The 22,046-nt window shown below is 34.3% G+C and overlaps 1 protein-coding gene across 1 annotated transcript in view; it reads left to right on the top strand.

The window, feature by feature from the left end:
• Positions 1-22,046, top strand: part of mon2 (Mon2 homolog, regulator of endosome-to-Golgi trafficking) — a 749,535-nt gene that overhangs the window by 447,609 nt on the left and 279,880 nt on the right. Inside the window, exon 19 of the mRNA XM_090397718.1 lies at positions 19,187-19,297. Within this exon, the coding sequence (XP_090253844.1) occupies positions 19,187-19,297 (111 nt within the window). The remainder of the gene's footprint in view (positions 1-19,186; positions 19,298-22,046) is intronic.

Below are 22,046 nucleotides of genomic sequence, written 5' to 3'. Positions count from 1 at the left end.
GCCATCAGTGAGACCTGGTTGTCAGAGAATGATGTAGTTACTGGGATATAGAATGCAATGGATATTGTATTTTTGTAATTTCAGAGAATATAGAGAAAATAGAGCAGGTATTATTAATGATATTAATGAAAAGAAAAATAGAAGTTAAGAAGATTGCAGATTTGATGGAAATGGTCCATTTGAAGTTGTCTGGTGTGAGATAGAGGCCAGCAGGGCAAAATATATTGTTGGTTGCTACTATAGACCTGGGGGGGGTCTCAGCAGATTAGTGCAATGAGTGTAGGCCAAGCAATTATTATGGGAGACTTCAACTATGGTGATATAGATCGGAAGGCAGAAAGGGCACATGGCAAAATCGAAATGGAATTTATATAGTTACTAAGAGATAATTACCTGAAAGGGCACATGACAGAAGGGACCAGGGGGGGTTGGCCTGATTGACCTATCTGTGGTCAGAACGTGAGAGAGAGTAGCCTGCAAGAAACAATATCCCAGCATCACCAGCCTGGGTGGATTTGGGATGACACCTTGAAATGACAGTCTTTTAGTGAAAGCCTGTTCTCAAAATCAGCACATGCTCTGTTCAGTCCTGATTTAAATAATTTTGACTACAATATACTGCCAATGATTTGGGACACGTATTTTCATTTTTAAAAAAAATGTTGCCTTTTCCTAGAGGATGCACTCAGGATAATTAATATGCTAACATGAATATTTCAGGTGTTCAACAGCAAACAATGCAGATGTGATTATTGTGGTTGCTCTAACTTGAAACTACCCAAGGTTATATCTTGGGTAGTTTCAACATATCACCTGAGAAAGGTACTCCAGGTCTCTTTATCTCTATGATAAAGGAGAGAGATGGGTAATGAAGTATTTTCTTCTTTTACTTGTTGTTTCATGATAAGCCATTGAACCATTAACGTAGTAAGAATATAGCATTGGTATAATCTATTTGATGATACAACTAGCCAGCAACTGAAAGTTCCACTTAGTATTTTTAAGAGAAAAAAATGCAAAGTTTCAAAGTAAGGATAAATCAGTAGTACTGTAACAATACTCAGGAGAAATTGTTACTTTTTTATTAGTAGTAGGGAATTTTTTTTAATATTATTAGTAGTACACAAGAAAAATAATTAAATGAATTTTGCAAGCACCTACATATGATGGCTTCTTTGTGACTTTTTAATGGGAGGAAATTAAGAAAGCAGCTGATGTTAAAGCATTAATAAATAGGAATAGTCCAATACAAATTAAATGTGGCAACAGTAATGCATGACACTACATCTCTCTCTCTCTCTCTCTGTATAGTCTGTTGGTAATTGTTGGAGAAGTTAAATTCTCATGTGTCATAAGATCTAATTAGTGATTTCCAGACATCATTTAGGATTAACCCTTACTTTCTGTTCAGGAAACCCTGTGAATCTCTGCTGTAGATTCTTTAATCTGCCATGCAAAAAGCATTTTGCCTGATAGATAAAAATAAGAAAGAAATCCATAATGGACATATCTTTCATCTTCTTCCAGTAAGTTCACTTTATGTGAGATACATAATTTCCATTATTTTTCATAGGGATGTGTGAACAAATCTTGCCTGTTTGGCCAACTGGTTAGCATATTTAAATGCGTGAATAGGCTTATGTGTTTGTCAGACATGTTGTAATAGATTTACCGGTATTGATATGAACACAGATGGATAAGAAAATAACTATTAACTTAAAAGCTAATATTTCAGTGGTATTATATCCAGCATCTTCAGAGCACACAACACAAAGTTTGTTACAAATGCAAGACAACCACAATCCGGTGTAACAGTGGGGCTAGTTTAAGTAATTGCAGTGTGCAACACAAAACTAAAGTCCTAATAGGGTGCCATCTAGGTAAAAAAAAAAAAAAAGTAGTTCAAAGTTTTGAAATAGTAGTCCAAATAATAGTCTTAGAAAGTTTGAAAAAAATAAAATAAAATAACATAAAAGTAATAAATATTAATTTGGTCTTAGGATGACTGTCTCCCAAATCTTTGGTAGATTTATACAGCATACTTGTTAAGGTTTGGAGTATGTTTTAAGGCTTCGGTTGATTCCAGGAACAACCTCTCTGACTTGTAGAAGCTTCTGTGCATTACTTGTATTTTTTTCCAATTGAGCCTGTGTGCAGGGGTATCCAAAGCATGGTCTGCCAGACCCAACTTGCCATAGCGAAAGTGTCGAATATATTTTTTGTGTTCACTGAGGCGGATATCCACAGTTCTTCCTGTCTGTCCATAGTAGGCTTGATGGCAAGAACAGGGCACTTCATAGACTCCTGGATGTGATGGAGGAGTGCATTTGTCCTTAGGTGAATGGATGAGAGTTGCTAATTTCACATAAGGTTTAAATACGGTGCACAGTTGGTGTTTGTTAAGCACCCACCCTAGATATCTTTACAGATGTATGGGATGGTGTTAATTTTGTTGTAGTCTTCTGTGGTAGATAGAGGGGATTTCTGGGTAGCATTTAGTATGTTATCTATCTTATGGGGATTATAACCATTGGTTAAGAAGGTGTGACGTAGGTGAGAAAGTTCAGCAGTGAGAGCAATGTCATTGGAACAGATTGCTCTAGCTTTATGGGTTAGTGTTTTTAAGATACCATATTGTTGAGAAGGGTGATGGTGTGATTGTTTGTGTAAGTATCTCTCTGTATGTGTGGGGTTTTCTATAAACCAAAAATAATAAGGAACCTTCTGGAAGACATGTAATCAGTGTGTAATCAGGAAGCGCAGGCAGTCATTGGCTTCTAGTTCCATTGTAAAGTGGATTTTAGGGTGCTGGCTATTTAGATGCCCTAAAAATGTATTCAATGTGTCTGGGCCATGTGGCCAAATAGCAAGCACATCATCAACATAGCATAGCCAACTTCCACATAGAACATCTGGAAAAACCAGCTATCAATACAGCCACTCTCAAACCTAATCTCTAGCTACGCTATGTTGATGATGTGTTTGCTATTTGGCCACATGGCCCAGACGCATTGAATACATTTTTAGTGCATCTAAATAGCCAGCACCCTAAAATCCACTTTACAATGGAACTAGAACCCAATAACTGCCTGCGCTTCCTGGCCACACTGATCACACGTCTTCCAGAAGGTTCCTTATCATTTTCGGTTTATAGAAAACCCACACATACAGGGAGATACTTATACAAACAATCACACCATCACACTTCTCAACAATATGGTATCTTAAAAACACTAACCCACAGAGCTAGAGCAATCTGTTGCAATGACATTGTTCTCACTGCTGAACTTTCTCACCTACATCACGCCTTCTTAACCAATGGTTATAATCCCCATAAGATAGATAACATACTAAATGCTACCCAGAAATCCCCTCTATCTACCCCACAGAAGACTACAACAAAACTATCACCATCCCATAATTAAAGGCACATCTGAAAAGATATCTAGGGTACTTAACAAACACCAACTGCGCACCATATTTAAACCTTATGTGAAATTAGCAACTCACATTCATTCACCTAAGGACAAATGCACTCCTCTATCACATCCAGAGTCTAAAGTGCCCTGTTCTTGCCATCAAGCCTACTATGGACAGACAGGAAGAACTGTGGACATCCGCCTCAGTGAACACAAAAAATATATTCGACACCTTCACTATGGCAAGTTGGATCTGGCAGACCATGCTTTGGATACCCCAGCACACAGGATCAATTGGAAAAAAACAAAAGTAATGCACAGAAGCTTCTACACGTCAGAGAGGTTGTTCCTGGAATTAACAGAAGCCTTAAAACATACTCCAAACCTTAACAAGTATGGCTGTATAAATCTACCAAAGATTTGGGAGACAGTCATCCTAAGACCAAATTAATATTTATTACTTTTATTTTATTTATTTTTATTTTTTTCAAACTTTCCAAGACTATTATTTGGACTACTATTTCAAAACCTTTGAACTACTTTTTTTTTTTTTTTTCTGCAATTACTTATACTAGCCCCACTGTTACACCGGATTGTGGTTGTCTTGCATTTGTAACAAATTTTGTGTTGTGTGCTCTGAAGATGCTGGATATAATACCAGTGAAATATTAGCTTTTAAGTTAATAAATAGTTATTTTCTTATTCATCTGTATTCATATCAATACTGTTAAATCTATTACAACACAACTAGTTAGCATGTTATCCACTCTCCAACCAAAAGGCTGTAAATGTTTAAATATCACTGTGGGCTATTTGGAATTTTGGCTGAAGCAACTAAAGTCTGTGATGCGAGTATATTATGTTTCTAAGCTGTGAGTGGTCAGTTTGTCTGTTTTTCAGAATAAATATTGATTTGCAAGAGGAAAAAATGCTACCATCATTATATGAAACTGGCTAACTCACCTTCAGTTGTGAAAAGCCTTTAAAAGTTCACGTCTCAGATGGGGCTCAAACCTATGTCTTTCCAGCCGAAATACAACATTGTTCACTATGGGTATTGATATTTTGTGAATGTCTTTTCCTTACAGTGCTCATTAGAGGCCTGAAGTGACTTGAAAAAGTTTCATATTTGGTCTCTACAACAGAGTTCCAGATTATCAGATCTTTAGCCTTCCCATTGCACTACTGTAATACTAATACCCACCAGAACTTTTGAAACCCTCTAATAAATATAACATAAGAAAGATACTCCAGGTATCTTTATCTCCATGATTTTTCAAATAGATATCTTCATCTAAATGAACTTAAATTTTGCATCTTGGTTTTTTTTTTAAATGTAATCCTAACTTGCAGCTTACCTTGTAAGATTAGATTTTACAGATTACATTTTAAAAAAAATGCTGCAACCTAAAAATTATTCCAAACTTTGCTAAGATAAAGGAAACTATAAAGTCACCTGGTGTTCATACTATCTATAGGAACACCAGCTTATCTCTCATTTGCAATCAACTCCGAGCAGCTAAATGTGATCTTGCCATTAATATTCATCTTGTTGCTGATCTCCAGTCTTTTATCTCCTCAAACTTAGACCCACAACTTTCCTACATAGTTCTTAATGTGGCTTAATGCTCTCTACAACGTTCATTTAATAAACAAAGTCAACATCTAAATCATAAAATGTACTTGTTGCTAGGCAAATCAAGCCTCTCTGTGTTCCAGATATTTGAGTTATCAACATTTCTGGATGCCTTTTCCTTTTTATCATCGAACGAAACTTATTTAACCTTTCCAGTGAAGAGGCTAATAATCTCCGCTTAGAAATTGCATCAATCCTACTTAAATCCAAGCTTCCACCATCTAACATATCTCAGTCTGAAAAGAAAGGTTTACATTCCTTAAGACACAACAATCACCAAAGCAGACAAGGGAAAAGTTACAGTAGTTATGGATTCTGCAAATTATAAAAGAAAAAATTCTCTTTTACTACAAGATTATTCAACCAGGAACTGGATCATAATCCCACTAACAGGCTACTTAAGAAATTAAACTCCCTTCTTGATGAAGTTATAAGTTTTGGTACAGACACAATAGAAAAGTTAAAAACATATTTTGCAATGTAGACCATAAAATACCAAGATTTTATGGTCTACCCAAAGATCCATAAGAAAGACAACACTCTCCATCTGATTGTAGACTGCATTGATTTGCCTACGTATCTGTGTACAAATATTTAGCAAACTTACTGAAATCACATACAGGCAAGTCTTGCTCTTTATTAAAAAAACTCTTCAGATTTCTTAGACAAATTAAAAAATGTTTCCATACAACCTACTGATCTTATGATTTGCTTCAACGTAGAATCCCTGTTTACAAATGTACCAAGTAGAAAGAACTGCCATGGAAAGTCCACTCTCTCCTGCTTTAGCTAACTTTTAGAAGACATATTTTTTTTTTCTATCTATACATCCTAAACCTTAATTTTGGGTTAGATATATAGATGATATTTTTGCAGTGTGACCTCACAATACCAACGTTTTTAGCTATTATAAATATACTTTACATCCTCATCTCAAATTCACCATGGAAATTGAAAGAGACAACAAATTATCGTTTTTAGACATTCTTCTCTCTGCTCACCATCAAGTGATTTAACATCAGTTTATAGAAAACCGACTTTCACTGCGATTGTTACATTCTTCAATAATTGGCACATCATCCTTCTCAAAAAACAGGAATCATAAGTGTTTAATTCGATGAGCTAAGACTAATTTTTTAACTCCCCCATCATTTACAGGAAAAACTCTCAACTATCAAACAATATATGAAATTAAATAGCTTCTCCGGAAGAACTACACAACATCTGTTTGACTCCTACCAACCTAACCCAAACAACAAGGAATCAATATGTCAACTTCCAATCCCATACTTCTCTGGCATTTCAGAACTGATTTTAAGAATTCTGAAGAAATATGATTTAGTAGTGACTTTTATTCCTATTAATATAATATAATATAATATAATTCCTATTAATTTTTTTCCTGTTATTAATTCCTAATAATTCCTATTAATTTTTTTCCTGTTATTAATTCCTAATAATTCCTATTAATATAATTCCTTATTAATATCAAGTTCCGTGTAACTGCCATCTTTCCTACTTAGACAAACTGGACACTCAATAGAAAAAAGAATACATCAATCATATATTTTCCACGAAAATCTGATGTCTCGATTAGCTCAACACAGAATAGAGGCAGACTGCAACATTCTTTGGTCTGAAACATGCCTTCTACATAGATGTCGATATAAATTTGAATGCCTATTTAAGGAGAGTGCTGGGGTCTTGCTTCACCACCCTAACTTGAATTGTTGAATTGGAATGACTGCTTATCTTTATCAAAAATATGGGAAATTTTGATTCAAATAACACATCAGTAAAGTTTTTTTTATTTTATTTTATTTTTTTTTTAAGACAAATAATGATATTTTATAAAGACACAAGATCTTAAGTAACCAACTAGATACTACATCTATCTGACGATCTGTGTGTATAGTATGATATTATAAATTATATATATATTATGCATAATGCTATTGGCAAATAAATCACGTGGCTCGTTTTTTTTTTTTTTTTTTGAAATAACAACTGTTTTTATGCCACTATATGATGGTCTGTTAATTTCAGACTGAAATATATGTAGTATATTTAATAAATAATACTTTTACCTTGTGTTTTTGTGTACAAGTATATTGTATAGAACTATGGCACAAGTTTCTCTTAAAACTAGAACTCACACCAGTTGTCATGTTTAACTAAGGAAATGGATTAGTCAGCATGGATAAATACTGCTTTAGATTGAGTACCATTTCCTTAGTTAAATCTTTCAGGTGATTGTTATTATATTGGTCAACTATACTAGTGAAGGGAAACTGATATTATAAATAGATTTTAGTGCTGAGTTTAGAAAATTGTAGAAGTTAGCATATATTCACTATGTTAGCTAATGCTCTGTAATGCCTAATTATATTTTGCTTATCATTGTATGGATACTTAATCAAACATCAGTTCATGCTAGTACTACAGGTTAGAATATTCTCAGTAAATTGAATTTATTTCATTTTCTGGTACATCTTCTTTAATTGGGAAATACTGAACACACATAATTTTTAAACGACTTATAGAAGAAATTTAGTCTGCGTCCAACAAACTATGACAGTATCTTTAGCACACATTAAGCTTGTGTGTGCATAATGTGAAAAAAGGCATTAAAAATTAGGTGAACATGCCAGCTGCCAGGATATTTCTTTGAAGATGTGAATTTTTTTTATTTTATTTTTATCTTGGTTTAAAAGAAGGCATGACATTTTCTGGGTACAGTCAGAACTATAAGATTTCCAGTTTAATAGATAGAAATATAATTCTGTAATGAGGTAGTGAATACCAGACATATGGAAATGTTCTGATAAAGTTTGGATAGAAGAACAAAGTTAATAATAATAATGGTGAGTTACCTCTGAGTTTTTGTTCAGGACACGGACTGCTCATTATAAACATCATATACCAACAAAGATGTCCATATATTCACATGGCAAGAACACACAGGAAACAAGGAAAGTCTCAATAGTGTTATTGGTGACAGCAATTTTGATTTCTAAAGAAAAATATAGACTTTATTAAATCACGAGTGTTACTAAGAGTATTACTTTTTGTCTGATAATACAGATAATAATCTATAAACAGATTAATGGTACTGCAACCCCTCCCCCAAGATAACTTATACATGAAACTCTTTGAGAACAAAATACTTGCCACAGCTACTTACAAACCCTTAGTGTAGTTATGCTTTGGTGATGATGTGTTTGCCATTTGGTCCCATAAGCAAAACACTTGGGATTCTTTTACAACCTACCTTAATAGCTAAGATAGCAAGGTAACAACCCCCAAAATTCACTTCACAGTAGAAAAGGAATCAAGTGACCGTTTGCCTTTTCTTGACACATTAGTCACTCACCTTTCAGATAGTTTACTATCTTTTTTTTTATTATTTATAGAAAACTAACATACACAGGAAGATACCTACACAAACAATTGCATCCTCATCATCCAACCCAACAGTATAGAATTCTAAAAAGTATGGTCACAGCTCCTACAAAATAGATAAAATACTATATGATCCTCCTACTTCCCCCCCCCCTACAAACACACAGAACAAAACACTGCTATTCCTATTCTCTATATCCAAGGTACATCTGAAAAGATAGCCAACATACTAATAAAATATAACCTTCACACCACATTTCAAACACTTATCAAATTAGCAACTTTGATTTGCTCTCTTTCTGACCTGTAGCAACTTCTATACAGCACACTGGTTTTCTTCTATCTAATCCTGTGTGAAGGCATGTCCAAAACATGGTCTGCAATATAAATACATTCACTATCATAATAATAATAGTGAATGTATTTCTTATGTTCTCCGAGGCAAATGTTAATAGATCTTCCTGTCTGTCCATAGTGGCTAAGTTGCAGTCATAGCCACTATGGACAGACATGAAGATCTATTAACATCTGTCTTGGAGAACATAAGAAATACATTCATACATTGCTGTGATGGTGCCATAATAATGGCAAGTCTGGACTTGGACTGGCAGACCATGCTTTGGATGTGCCTTCACACAGGATTAGATAGAAGATAACCAGTGTGCTATATAGAAGTCACTATAGGTCAGAAAGATTATTTTTAGAGTTAGCAATGTCTATGAAGTATTCTCCTAACCTTAACAAGTATGGTTGTATTAATTTGCCAAAAATTTGGGAGACTGTTATCCTAAGATCAACTCATACACAACTGTAATACTTCTTTTTTACATTAGAGGACACCACATTAGTACTTTAGATCTTTTGTCTATTATAATTTGAATCAATCTCCTTGTTCCATGTAAGCAATAACATGTTAGCTCCTGAAGATGCGGATTTGAAATCCAGCAAAAATATAAGTTAATAAACTTCTTTTTGTAATTTAGTTTGTTTGATATTATGATACTGTTACAGTAAGTTATGAGCTAATATATCTGTCAATCTATTCAAAATACACTAAGTTTAGGCACATGGAACTTTATTGCTCTCTAATGTTGGAGATTTATCTATAAAGGTTAGTGTTAACATATTGACAATGAAATAAATTGAAATGAAAATTAACATTAATAATTGTTAATTTTCACTTTCAGTTTGTGTTTACTTTTTGTGTTCAAGAATGCTCATTGGTTAAACTTGTTGCATGCAAGATAGTTTTTCCTGGAAGGGTTAAAAAACGATCCATGTTATGGCTTGAATGCTGGGTGGAACTCAGGTTGCATGCTTAAGAGAATAAAACAGCACTGGGAATGGATTAAAAACATTATTTAATTCTTCCGGTATTTCATCTGTCCCAGTGACATATTTAGGGAGTACAATATGGAACGTGTAATACACACAAAGCAACACAGAACTAAGCGAAACATGTGGATGCAAAAATAGAGTCCTATTTTGGTGGGGGTGCCTCTGTGAGAACTTGTTGGAGGCCTCAGATGTAAACTGGGATCTTGAATGATTAGCATTTCCTATATTTTGGGAAGTTTTATGCATTCATATTTATTCAGATTTTGTTCATTTCAGAGGGCAGTTGCACTTTTTTATTATTATTATTTATTTTTATTATGGGGAACCCATCCACGAGTGGTTAGTCAACTTATATTGTGAATAGGCAAGAAGGAACTTGTTTATATTTATCTTGAAGAACTGTGGATTGTATTCACTGGGAAACTTAAGATGACAGACTGTTCCAGAGGGGAGCAGTGAAAGGAATGAACAAAGAGAAGAAATTTGCTCTGTGAGTTTGCAGATGCACTGGGAGGGAGTGTTGATTACTTGCTGCATGCACTTGAACAGATTTGACACAGAATGGAGGCATTATTGACGATAATTCTGATGAACATTGGCCATAGAAATATTTGTAGAAGATGCAAGGCAGTGGAAAGTGAGTGAAGTATTAATGAGAGAGAGAGAGAGAGAGAGGGGGGGGGTCATTAATCAGTCTCACTGCCCTTTTCTGTGCAGCTCTTAGAGGAACCACTCCAGATGTGAGAGCAATATTCAGTGGTCAGACAGATTTGTATGCACTTATAGTTGTTTAGAGTTAAAGTGATGCCTCAAGTGAAAGAAAACCTAATTATTTGGAGGCAGAGGAGTCAATATTTGTAATATGTTTGTGACAAGAAATATTTGAGGTTAATGCTATTCAAGAAGATGGATATCATCTTGCATAGAGATTGAGATATTGTCAAAAGTAAAGTTGGAAGAAAAGGGCTCTGTTTTGGGGAGAAATAAGGTAGAGCTGTATTTTGCTTGCATTGAAATTGACACGATTATTCAAATCTCACTGATGAATGTTTTGGAGATCTGTATTTAAGGTAGTTGTGGTGGTTAAGGCTCTTGAGATTTACATGACCAGTTTCAACCTTTTTTGATGTCTCCTCAGTGAGTAGCTAGACCCTAAAAAGGTTGAAACCAGTCTGGGTAGTGACCCCACCCATAATGTATTGCAGTATACATCTCTTAGTGAGATGTGCTTTACATTATGGAAAATACTAAGAATAGTGATCAGAGCTTTACCCACCTTTACAATGAGTTGCCCTGGTGTTGCACCACCTTTAGACTTGAACTACGTTCAGGCGCAAACTTAACTGTTTGCTTACTTGGGATTAGGAGTAAAATAACCAAGTTTATAAAATTACTTGGTAACCCTAATATACATTATTCCCAAGGTAAAAAAACTTATTTACATCTTTATCTCCTCCAGAGATTCTTATTCAAAATAAAAACACCTTGTAGCAACTTGTATAGGTAAAGTTGATAAGGCTCTGTATTACTAAGACCTTGTTATTTAGGGTCTAGCTCAGGGGTTCCCAACCCTATGCCCGTGGGCACCATGGTGCCCGTCGACCAATTTGTGTGTGCCCGCCGTGTAGTTTGAAATAATCACGCAACAATTCATGGCATGCTATATGACACATGCGTTAATGACACATGACTAGTATTAAGTGCATACAATGTAAAGTAGACGCACATTCGAAGTTGTTCATTTCAGTTTAAGAACTGGAATATCATCATATTCTCCTAATTATGAAGCACTTGCCAATGAAATGCAATGCCAAAGATCACACTAACTTACACATATATATTTAAATTTTTATCTAATGTAAACTTTTAAGTAATTAAACATTTGATTATAATGTAAACTTTGTATTTATTCATTTAACAAAAGAATTCAAAAAATTGGCTTGAAAAAATAGATGGTGCCCATCGCCCTACCGGTATTTTAGAATGTGCTCTAGGAAACAAAAAGGTTAGGAACCCCTGGTCTAGCTACTCACTGAGGAGACCTCAAAAAAGGTTGAAACCGGTCTGGGTAATGTATTGCAGTATACATCTCTTAGTGAGATATGCTTTACATTATGGAAAATACTAAGAATAGTGATCAGAGCTTTACCCACCTTTACAATGAGTTGCCCTGGTGTTGCACCACCTTTAGACTTGAACTACGTTCAGGCGCAAACTTAACTGTTTGTTTACTTGGGACTAGGAGTAAAATAACCAAGTTTATAAAATTACTTGGTAACCCTAATATACATTATTCCCAAGGTAAAAAAACTTATTTACACACACACACACACACACACACACACACACACACACACACACACACACACACACACACACACACACACACACACACACACATCCCTTGATTAACATGATTAATTAATCCCTCAATGTTACCATGTATATTTAAAAATCACGTTAATCAAATATAATAATCAATGGTAAAAATTACAATTCTCAAAAAAATTAAAATTGCAGTGCTGTGTTAATAGCCATTAATACAGCACTGCAACATTCTGATAAACATAACCCAAAGGAATTTATATTTTTCACAGATTCCTTAACAGCCCTTCAAGCTATTAAGAACTGATATACTAGCCATCAAGAAATAGTTTGAGACATAGCAAAAAACATAAACAAACTATATAAGGATTCCAGAATTATTTTCCAGTGGATCCGATCCCATGTTGGATTAAAGGGAAATGAAACTGCAGATGAAGTAGCAGAAATGGCTGCAACATCAAGTGATACCACAGATTTCGATCTTTTTAAAACCACTCAAAAAGAAAACATAAAAAGAACAATTCTCCAGGACATGACTTGCCACTTGTATTCAGCAGAAAACCAGGAGCTACCATCAACTCCAAGTTTAATCGCTTGCCACTACCATGATCTCTCGCCTCAAGACCAGCTGCACAAGACCAATCAAGTTTAGCAATGGCATAAAAGTCTTCCCCATCTGCAAAATCTGTAACACTGAGTAAGCATTGATGATGCATTTACTAGATTGTATGAATATTTCCAAATGTGAACTTTATAACAACCCAGAAAAGATGCTGTATAAAATACATTAATTTGACCTCTATGATCTGGTGTAATAATACCATGGGATAATAATAATTAAAAAAAAAAAAAAATTCGTGAATGATTGATTACTGTATTAATAATTAGTTTCATATGGTACTCTTTTAGGAAAGATAAAAAATTAATGCAAAGTAAATGTTTAATAAATGCTTGTGCCTCCATTAGTTACTGCAGTTTTTTAACAAAAAAAGTTATCAAGAGTTGTTTGAACAGTTTTTTAGTTTTTTTCTTATCAGCATAAATTCTATGATAACAAACAAAATGACTCTATAGACCTCAGCAAACAATCATTCTTTGAATAACATCTGGATTCATATCCATTACTTTCTGCTTAAGCGATTCTAAACTGTGAAATATTCCATCCAGTTCTTTGATTGTTATCTCCTTTCGAACCTCGTCTTCACATTTTAGTTGTTTGTTGTCTTCATATGCACGTTGTTGTTCAATTTATCGTTGTCACTGAAATCTTTTGAATTTGAATCCAATAATTCTTTAGCATCTTTTGCATCAACACCATCAAAACCAAGGTCTTCACTAATTGCGACGATTTCTTCAACCACATTGTTCACATTATTTTGAAAACCACCTAAGTTGTTAGCTCATTCTGGCAAAAAGTTTTTCCAAACAGCTCTCATGCAGCTAGAAGACATTTGCTCCCACGAGTCATGAATGTTTTCAATTGTGTGTTTAATGTTAAAATTTTTCCAAAATTCTTAGAGCATAATCGCATTTTCTCCCTTTGTTCTACTGCCTTTGAGAATGTCTTTTTTTAAGAAAATAGGCTTTGAAAGTTGCAATGACGCCCATGTCAATGGGTTGTAGCAATGATGTTATATTTGGTGTAAAAAATAAAACTTTCACATTCTCACACAGATCATTAAGAGAATTTGATGGCCAGGTGCATTATCTAAAAGCAAAAGAGCTTTGAAAGCTAAATTATTTCTTGAAAACTTCAACTGCCTGACGAAAATAAGACTTAAACCAATGTTTGAATAGGCTTTGGGTAACCCAAGTCTTCTGATTCTTCCAACAAATTACAGGTAAAGATTTCTTGTTACATCCTTTTAAAGCCCTTGGGTTCTGAGTTCGATAGACAAGCAGCACTTCAATTTAAAATCTCCATTAGCATTCCCCTCCAAGCATAACAGTTAAGCGATCTTTTGATACTTTATAGCCAGGCTGCACTGCTTCTTCTTTTGATATAAAAGTTCTAGATGGCATTTTTTTTCAATAGAGGCCAGTTTCATCTACATTGAAAGTTTGGCATCTTCAGCAGCACTTGTAGCTTCACCTGCTATTTTCATATTCTTTAGTCCAGCCCTAGATTTAAAATTTTCAAGTCAACCTTTGCTAGCTGCTAATTTTTAATTGTCTTCTTTATATTTAGTCTCTTTAAGTCTTGAAAAGAGGCTTAGTACTTTGACTGTGATATTATAGGCACTAATTGGAATTCTCTTTTGATTGCAGTTTTCCAGCTAAATAATCAACAGATCTTCTATTTCAACCTTATAGCACTTCGGTTATGTGTGCATTGCATACTTGCAGATGTAGATGCAAATTTAGCTTTGCTCGCAATACTCATCATTTGGATAAAATAGTCTGTATTGTAGACTCGTTAAAACCAAATTCATTTGCAATCTTACTTTTACTTTCACCACTTGTAAATCTCTTAATTAAGTTTTGTATCTAAGGTAATTACTTTCCACTTTTTTTTTTTTTTCCACTTAATGACCCGGTTGTGGGATTGCTTTTTTATTCTTCAACATGATTAATTGGTTGTAAAATTTACGAAGAACGTAATTTGTAAATACAGCAGAAGAATTGGAGCTTGTAGTACACTCACTCTTAATGCTTAATGGTAGGAATGACATCATGCTCATGACTTTCTTTCCTTTGTCAGGAAACACTCCTCATTACTTGCATGTTTTTTTTTCGTGGTAAATTTAAAAGCACGTTAATTAAAACACTTGCCGCGTATATAAAGGGATTGTCGTAATCAAAAAAGGTAATCAAATTCCGCATATAAATTCCTCATGGAAAGAACTGGAGTAAGAGAAATTATATAGTAGTTTGAAGATATAGATTTGTTGTCCTTTTTATGAATAGATTGAATGTTGGCTAATTTACAGACCAGATTCCTGTGGAATAAGAGAGTGTAAAAATACAACATGGAATGGGAATCAACTCTGAAGCACAAATCTATTTAGGACAATCAGATGAATGCCATCAGGGCTAAGATACTTTTTGCTATCCAGTTTGAGCAAAATTTTCCCTATCTCTTTCTGGCAAAAGGACATGCTGGGCAATAAGTGTTGAGTATTTGGGATGGTTGCGGGACGTTTATCAAAATCAGAAGTGCAAGAATTGTAGAGAATTTAGGATGCCAGGAGATTGGCTTTTTTTGTGTGGATTGATGATGCATGATGAACAATCAGGACACAGTAGTGATGGGAGCAGTGATGGACAGAAGTTGTGACCAATGGCTTTAGCTAGAGACGAATGCATGGCTGTCATTTTGACGGGAACTGAGAAAGAAGGGAGTTGGTCCTTTGTAGAATGGATAAGGGAGAGTATCTAGTTTCAAGTGGGACTTGAAAGCTGTGCAGAGGTTGCACTTCTTTAGAATTCTGGCTAATTCTAAGTGCAGCTACCCTCATAAATCAACCTAATCTGAATCCACACATCCTCTAGTCTATCATCCACATTTCACATGTTAGATTTGTATTGCCTATTTTTTTTTTTTTTGTGTGTGTGTGTTTCAAGTTTCATATTGAATTTCCTGAAGATGTCACTATGACAGAGATAGAATATTTGAAGAATTAGTGTTTTTAATCCTTTTGCAGTGCTCTTTTATTCCATTAAGCTTACAACATGGGCTAAAATGATAAATGAGCAGGATGGTGATACCAAGGAATGAACTGTGATATTGGTCTTGAGGAAATGTTCCAGGGAGTTAAAGACAGCTTTAACTTATCTCTCTAACATGAGTCTTAAATCTACCAAAGTTCCAAAGAAGTGGATAGAGGGCAGAATTGTTATTACATCATAAAGTGGGGGTGATAAGACTAATACTTCAAATTACAGGCAAATCTGTTTGTCTGGAGTTGTGGTAAATGTGTTAGAGAGGCGAGTGAGGATCAGTATTTAGAATTTGGTTGATGACAAAAACATTCTCTTTGATGGGCAAGTGTGAGTTTGCTAAAGGAAGATTGTAGCAATCTACTTACTATATCAAGGTGATTGATTCATTGGACAAAGGGGGATGCATACACGGTGATATATTTTAATTTTGCTAAAGCCTTTGATAGATTTCCATATGACATGCTAGTAATTGAACTGGAACAGATGGGATTAGAGGATTAGATAGTAGATTAGTGCACTGGATTGGAGATTGGCTGTCTGATGGATATCAGCAAGTTGTGTATGGGGGGGGGGTGTCTATATCCCAGATGAGAAGAGTCACTACTGGTGTGCCCCAAAGATCTGTTTTGAGGCCATTGCTGTTTAATTTGTATGTAAATAATATTGAGAATCGCTTGAATGGTTATATACAGTTTGTAGATTATGCAAAGTTGGGAAGAACTATGATGGGTAGAATGGATGTTGCGGCCTTGAAAGTGAACTTGAATAGACTTTCTGAATGGGCAAATAAATGGGACTGCCAATTCAATGTAGCAAAGTGTAAAGTTTTAAAGTTTAGAAGGCATAGATGGGATGCAGAGTATAAGAATGGTAGGATATCTTAGAGGAAGTGGTGGAGATGAATCTGAGGGTGTTGGTGGATACGGACCTTAAGTTTCAGGGACATTCTGAGGACAGCACATTGCATTATGGAAATGATGCAGAGAACACTGACATGTAGGAATAAGGATGTTATGATTCCATGGTATATGGCTTTCATCAGACCACATGTGGATTATTGTACACACAGATTTGGTCACTGGGTTTTCAAAATTATGAAAAGATGTAGGAAAGGGTTCAGAGACAATTGACTAATTTGGTTTCTGGCCTCTGGAATGTTGAGTATGAAGACAAATTGAGGGAATGCAAATTGTAGAGTCTAGCAGATAAAAGGATGATGGGTGGTGACATGATCAAGACATAAAAATTACTAAGGGGTTATTACTGGATTAATGTGGATCAGATTTTTCATAGAATAGGTGGAGACAATGTGGGAGTGGGGATTGCAAGAAGCCGTCCTTGGAAGCTATATAAGGAGGGTGTGAGCAAAGGAATGAGGAGTAGGTTTTTTTTGTGTGGAGAGTTGTGAGGAGTGGAATGCATTGCATTGCTTGGAAGTGTAGCAGTGTGGAGACAGTGAACGCATTCAAGTCATGGCATTATGAGCTGTATGTGTGTGAGATGGAAGACCTCCATGGAGGTCTGATAATGTGTCATCTTGAAGACTAATCATGATATATTGTTAGTCTTTTCAAGATTAACTGTGTTAGATAATCATATGAAAGATGTAGTGCAGCAGATAAGGAAGCACTTAGTTCTGAAAGAAATTTGAATCTAGTAAGGCAGAGTGGATGACAGGGGAAGCAGTGAAACCATTATTGAGAATGCAGTATGTAAATCTTGGCTTAGTTCTGGAAGGATTAGAAAAATATAAGAAGCAAGTGAAAAAATTGTACAAAAATATATGCAAGAAACATTTAAACAGAGTTTTTTCTGAGATTAATCACTCATTAGAGTATAGTAGGTTGGATCAGGCATGGAGCACTATTATCTGCATGAGAACATCAAGTTGTAGATCACGTCCAGTGATGTTATACTAGTGACAGCCTAGATGAATTAAGTTAAGAATTTTCTGATGTCAGAGGACAGAAAGTAATATATAGGATATACCATTAGTGATTTGAGAATAAGGGTACAGGAGGTTGGTGGAATCCTTTTCTATTAATATTTAATAATTGATCTTGGCTAAGGGTTAGTTACTCTAGTTCCCTTATGCTAAAGATTAAACATAGTATTTTCAATGCTCCACTCTATAATAAGTAGAGCTGATTTCACAGTGGGTGACAGAAATTTACTACTACTTAAAGACTTGCACCAAGTTCCATGCCACAGTGGGATTTGAACTTGGTCTATTTGAGAGAGAGAGAGAGAGAGAGAGAGAGATACTCTCTGTTTATCCAACCTAGATACTTGTTGCATGAGTCCCATAATATCAATATACTTTTTTAAAATAAGTAATGAACTATGATCCAACAATTTGTGTTATATTCTGATATTTTCTTATATAGCTGCTTTGCTTTAGAGAAAATAAAATTTTCCGTGTCATGTAGTAGTAGCTAAGTTTTTATGACAAATATTGATATTTTAACAGCAGAATTTGTGTGTATAAAGACTACACTTACCATATTCATTCTCTACCATTTAGTTTCAGTTGTATAAATAGTTGGTCCAATTTTTTTTTTTTTTTTTTTTTAGGTTTCTGGTCCATTCAAAAATGAGAACTTGTCACATGTCATTAAAGAATAGAAGTAGGCTTTAGTAGCCCGAAGTGATTGGAGTGCTTTTTTTTTGGGGGGGGGGGGGGTATAACGTTAAAAATTCATCTTAAGTCACTATCTTTGGCATGCAGCAAAGATGACAAAAATGTCATCAGACTATACTGAGCATAGTCTTGAGAAAGATATCAATGTTATCTTTCAGTTGAAAGATATCATTGATATCTTTCTCCTGAAATCACTTGTACTAAAGATTATTCTGGAAATAAATTCATATTTATGCATTTTTAAAGTCCTGTTGTTTCATTATACTTTTTTTTTCATTCACGATGTTTGTATCTGGTGGAATAGCTAAAGTGCCTGCAAAAACATCCTATCTTCTCTTCATGATCCTTTATGTTAGGAATGATCATGCAGTTTATTTTGTTTGTCTTGATGGATATCTTCATTCTTTAACTTCAAAGAGCATTTCTTTGTCATTGGAGGCTGTGCTTTTAGAAATCTTATTGACAAAGAAATGCTATTTGAAATTAAAAAAGAATCATTGCACTTCACAAACTGTACTAATAAACCATCTGCTTTCTGGTATGAAAATAACAAAATAGTGATCGTTGCAATCACCTCTTCATTTAAAAATGTCAAAATATAAACTTAATTGGGATTGGTATATTTAAATCTGTGTTTATGCTGTTTTGTCTGAATTTTTAACATAAGTGTGAATGCTTATACTTTTTATATTTTGAAAGAGTAAAATTTTGCTTTAAAGTAAGTATGTTGAAGCTGTTGGGATATTGTTGCTCTCTTTTCAGGTTTGTCAACATCCTCATATTAGGATGAGAGAATGGGGTGCTGAGGCAGTGACATATTTGATAAAAGCAGCTTTGAGCCATAAATATGACCCTTGTCTTAATGAAAACAAGGTAGTAATTTAAATTTTAACTTTAAATGTAATTCATTATAGATGACAAATAGATTATGAAATATTTAAATCAAGTTTTAGTCATGTTACTTTACACTAAGTAATTGCTTAGTGTATGCAATAAGTTTTGCAAATTTATAAACTGATGTTTTGGAGTTTTGTATTGGCTGACTCATCAGTGAAGACAATCGTCTTTATGTTGTTGTAAGTTTTCCACTTGGTTATACTATAAATTAAAGATACCAAGAAATTATATACTTGGTTTAATCCTTTATTCAAGTGTAAGCAAACAAAGTTTTCGCCTGAAATATAATCAGAACTGGGGCAACTTGTATATGGAAGCTAATGACTTCACATCACTTGCCTTAGTAGCTTCCATATACAAGTTTCCCCAGTCCTGATTATATTTTAGGCACAAACTTTGTTTGCTCACACTTGGATAAAGGATTAAACCAAGTATATAATTTCTTGGTATCTTTAATTTATAGTCTTTATGTTGGATGATTTGCAGTCAAATTACATCTAACTCATATTCATTGCATGAGTATGGCATACTATTAGTGTTATCTTCCAGACTTCCATAGCATCAGAAAACTGATTGTGGAAGACCAAACTGAGAGACAACGAAATCTGTTACCTTGCTATGAAAATTTTAGATCATTCACCTTCTCTTGCCTGTGAAGTCTATTTGACACTTGCCATGCAAAAAATATCCTTTTCACATCACTATTTCTAGGGTCAACTCCTCATTTTCCCACTACATATTACCCTGTGCAGTAATTCTCCTATATCTATCTTATATGTCTAAATTATATCAACCTCCAAGTGGATGCCTACTAACGAGCATGCTGTAGAGAGGTGAAAATTGGACATTTTATCAGAAGCCATATTCACTTCTCTGCTTTATTTATATGCAGAGAAGTGCTATGTAGATGTCTTGTGCCAGTCTCTAGCTTAACTTAAGTGACTGATTAACTCACCTTCTATTGAAAATTTCATATAACAGGATTTGTATATTTTGTTGCTATCAACTGTGCTACAGAATAATGTTCATAGAGTAAATTGTTTCTAATTTACTTTACCAGGCTTTACTAGCCATCAACATTCAAGTAAGATATGGAATTTTGTATTTTTTAAAATTCATATTAAGATATTCATTGTGGTTATGTAAAACCATTTTTTTTGATGAGATTGTTATTGTATCTATGAAGGAGTTAGATGTTTTCTGAAATGTGTAATACCTGTTGCAAAGTTTGTTTTCTGAAGAGAGACTTCAAAACAAAGTATAAACAGACTAATTGAATACCAATTCTTTACTAAAATGTCCATATAAAAGAGTTGTGTTTATATTTATGTGATGAAAGGTTAGGGTTTAATGTTATTAAGAAAAAGATTATGATTTTGTCAAAATCTTTAGTCTAATCCACTATTAGTCTGCTGACTCAATGGAGGGTGCAATAATAATAATAATTCAGTTTGTTAATTTTATGCACCTGTGCATCACAAAATGGTTTGGTTGATGAAAATTATTTTCTATATTTCCAAGCCAAAGGCAAAAAGCTTGCAGTTATTGAAATTGTGACAACTTTAAAGTTGTTACGTTAACTGCATTTGTAATTTACATTAGAAATGCAGTTTCTATAGTAAAAATTGACGTAATGTCGATATTCTTGATTTAGTTGGAGGATGAAAATGGCCATTATTTGTTTGGGTAAATATTTACAAAAACAAGAATTGAGTATGTGTTTACAGTAGTAAACAGGAATTGAGGTCACACTGGATTATAATGCTTCTGAAAGTGAGCCTGGGTTATATGATGACTAGAATGCAAATAATTCTATGAAAATGTTTGTCCGATCTGATGGGTGAAAGCCACAAGTGGCTGTAACAGGCGACTACTATGCAATCTAAAGACAATACTAATCATTACATATTAAGTGATGTAAACTTAATAGGTAACAAAGGTCTCACTGAGTTTCCATCATCACCCATAGATGGTGCCAGTTAAGACTGTAGAATTCTGCCTTTCGTACTCTGTCTGTGTTTGCCTTCCTGCTAGTGTACCAACATTCCACATATTTAGTTTTATTCTTTGTGCCCATGAAAATACCTTAGTTATTACTAAGGCAAAATGTTGGCACAATAATTTAATAGCTAAATAAAAAGCTGGTCTGGTTGGCCAAGTGGATAGCATACCTGCTATCTAGCCAACAGGTTGTGGGTTCGAATCTCACCTTGAGCAATGGATGTTTGTAAAAGCCTGCTCTAGATGAGCATGACAGCTCTTTGAGCCTTATAACTAAGGCCTCTCTTGATTTAAAAAAAAAAAAAAGTTAGTAATTATTATCCCTAGACATGTATTTTCTCCATGAAATTTCAATATGAGTGATAATCAACATCTCAGTATCCATACCAGATTAGTGATTCTAAAGAATCTGTATGTAGTGAATAGCAGAGTTGAGCATGTTATTATGAATATAGTAAGCCTTGATGATAAATGTTTTGCAACTGATAAATTATAAATGTTCTGCACTAATGATTTTATTACTGCAAGAGGACACAGCACTTGTCATATATTGTTGTTACATTAACTATTATTTCATTATGTGGAACATGTTTGTTTTATTCTGTCAGAAACTAAATATATAACTTTTTTTTTTCTTGTGCCTCAGAGTAATGAGACATGGGGATTTCACCCATCTGTATGTAAAATTTATGCATGCAGCAATATACCAAATAGTTTAAAATGC

Source organism: Typopeltis vanoorti, chromosome 1, assembly GCF_054136105.1.
Source record: "Typopeltis vanoorti isolate ZY-2024b chromosome 1, IOZ_Tvanoo_1.0, whole genome shotgun sequence".
Lineage (NCBI taxonomy): Eukaryota > Metazoa > Arthropoda > Arachnida > Uropygi > Thelyphonidae > Typopeltis > Typopeltis vanoorti.
Note: the sequence above shows the minus strand (reverse complement) of the source record. Positions and strands in the feature narration are given on the sequence as shown.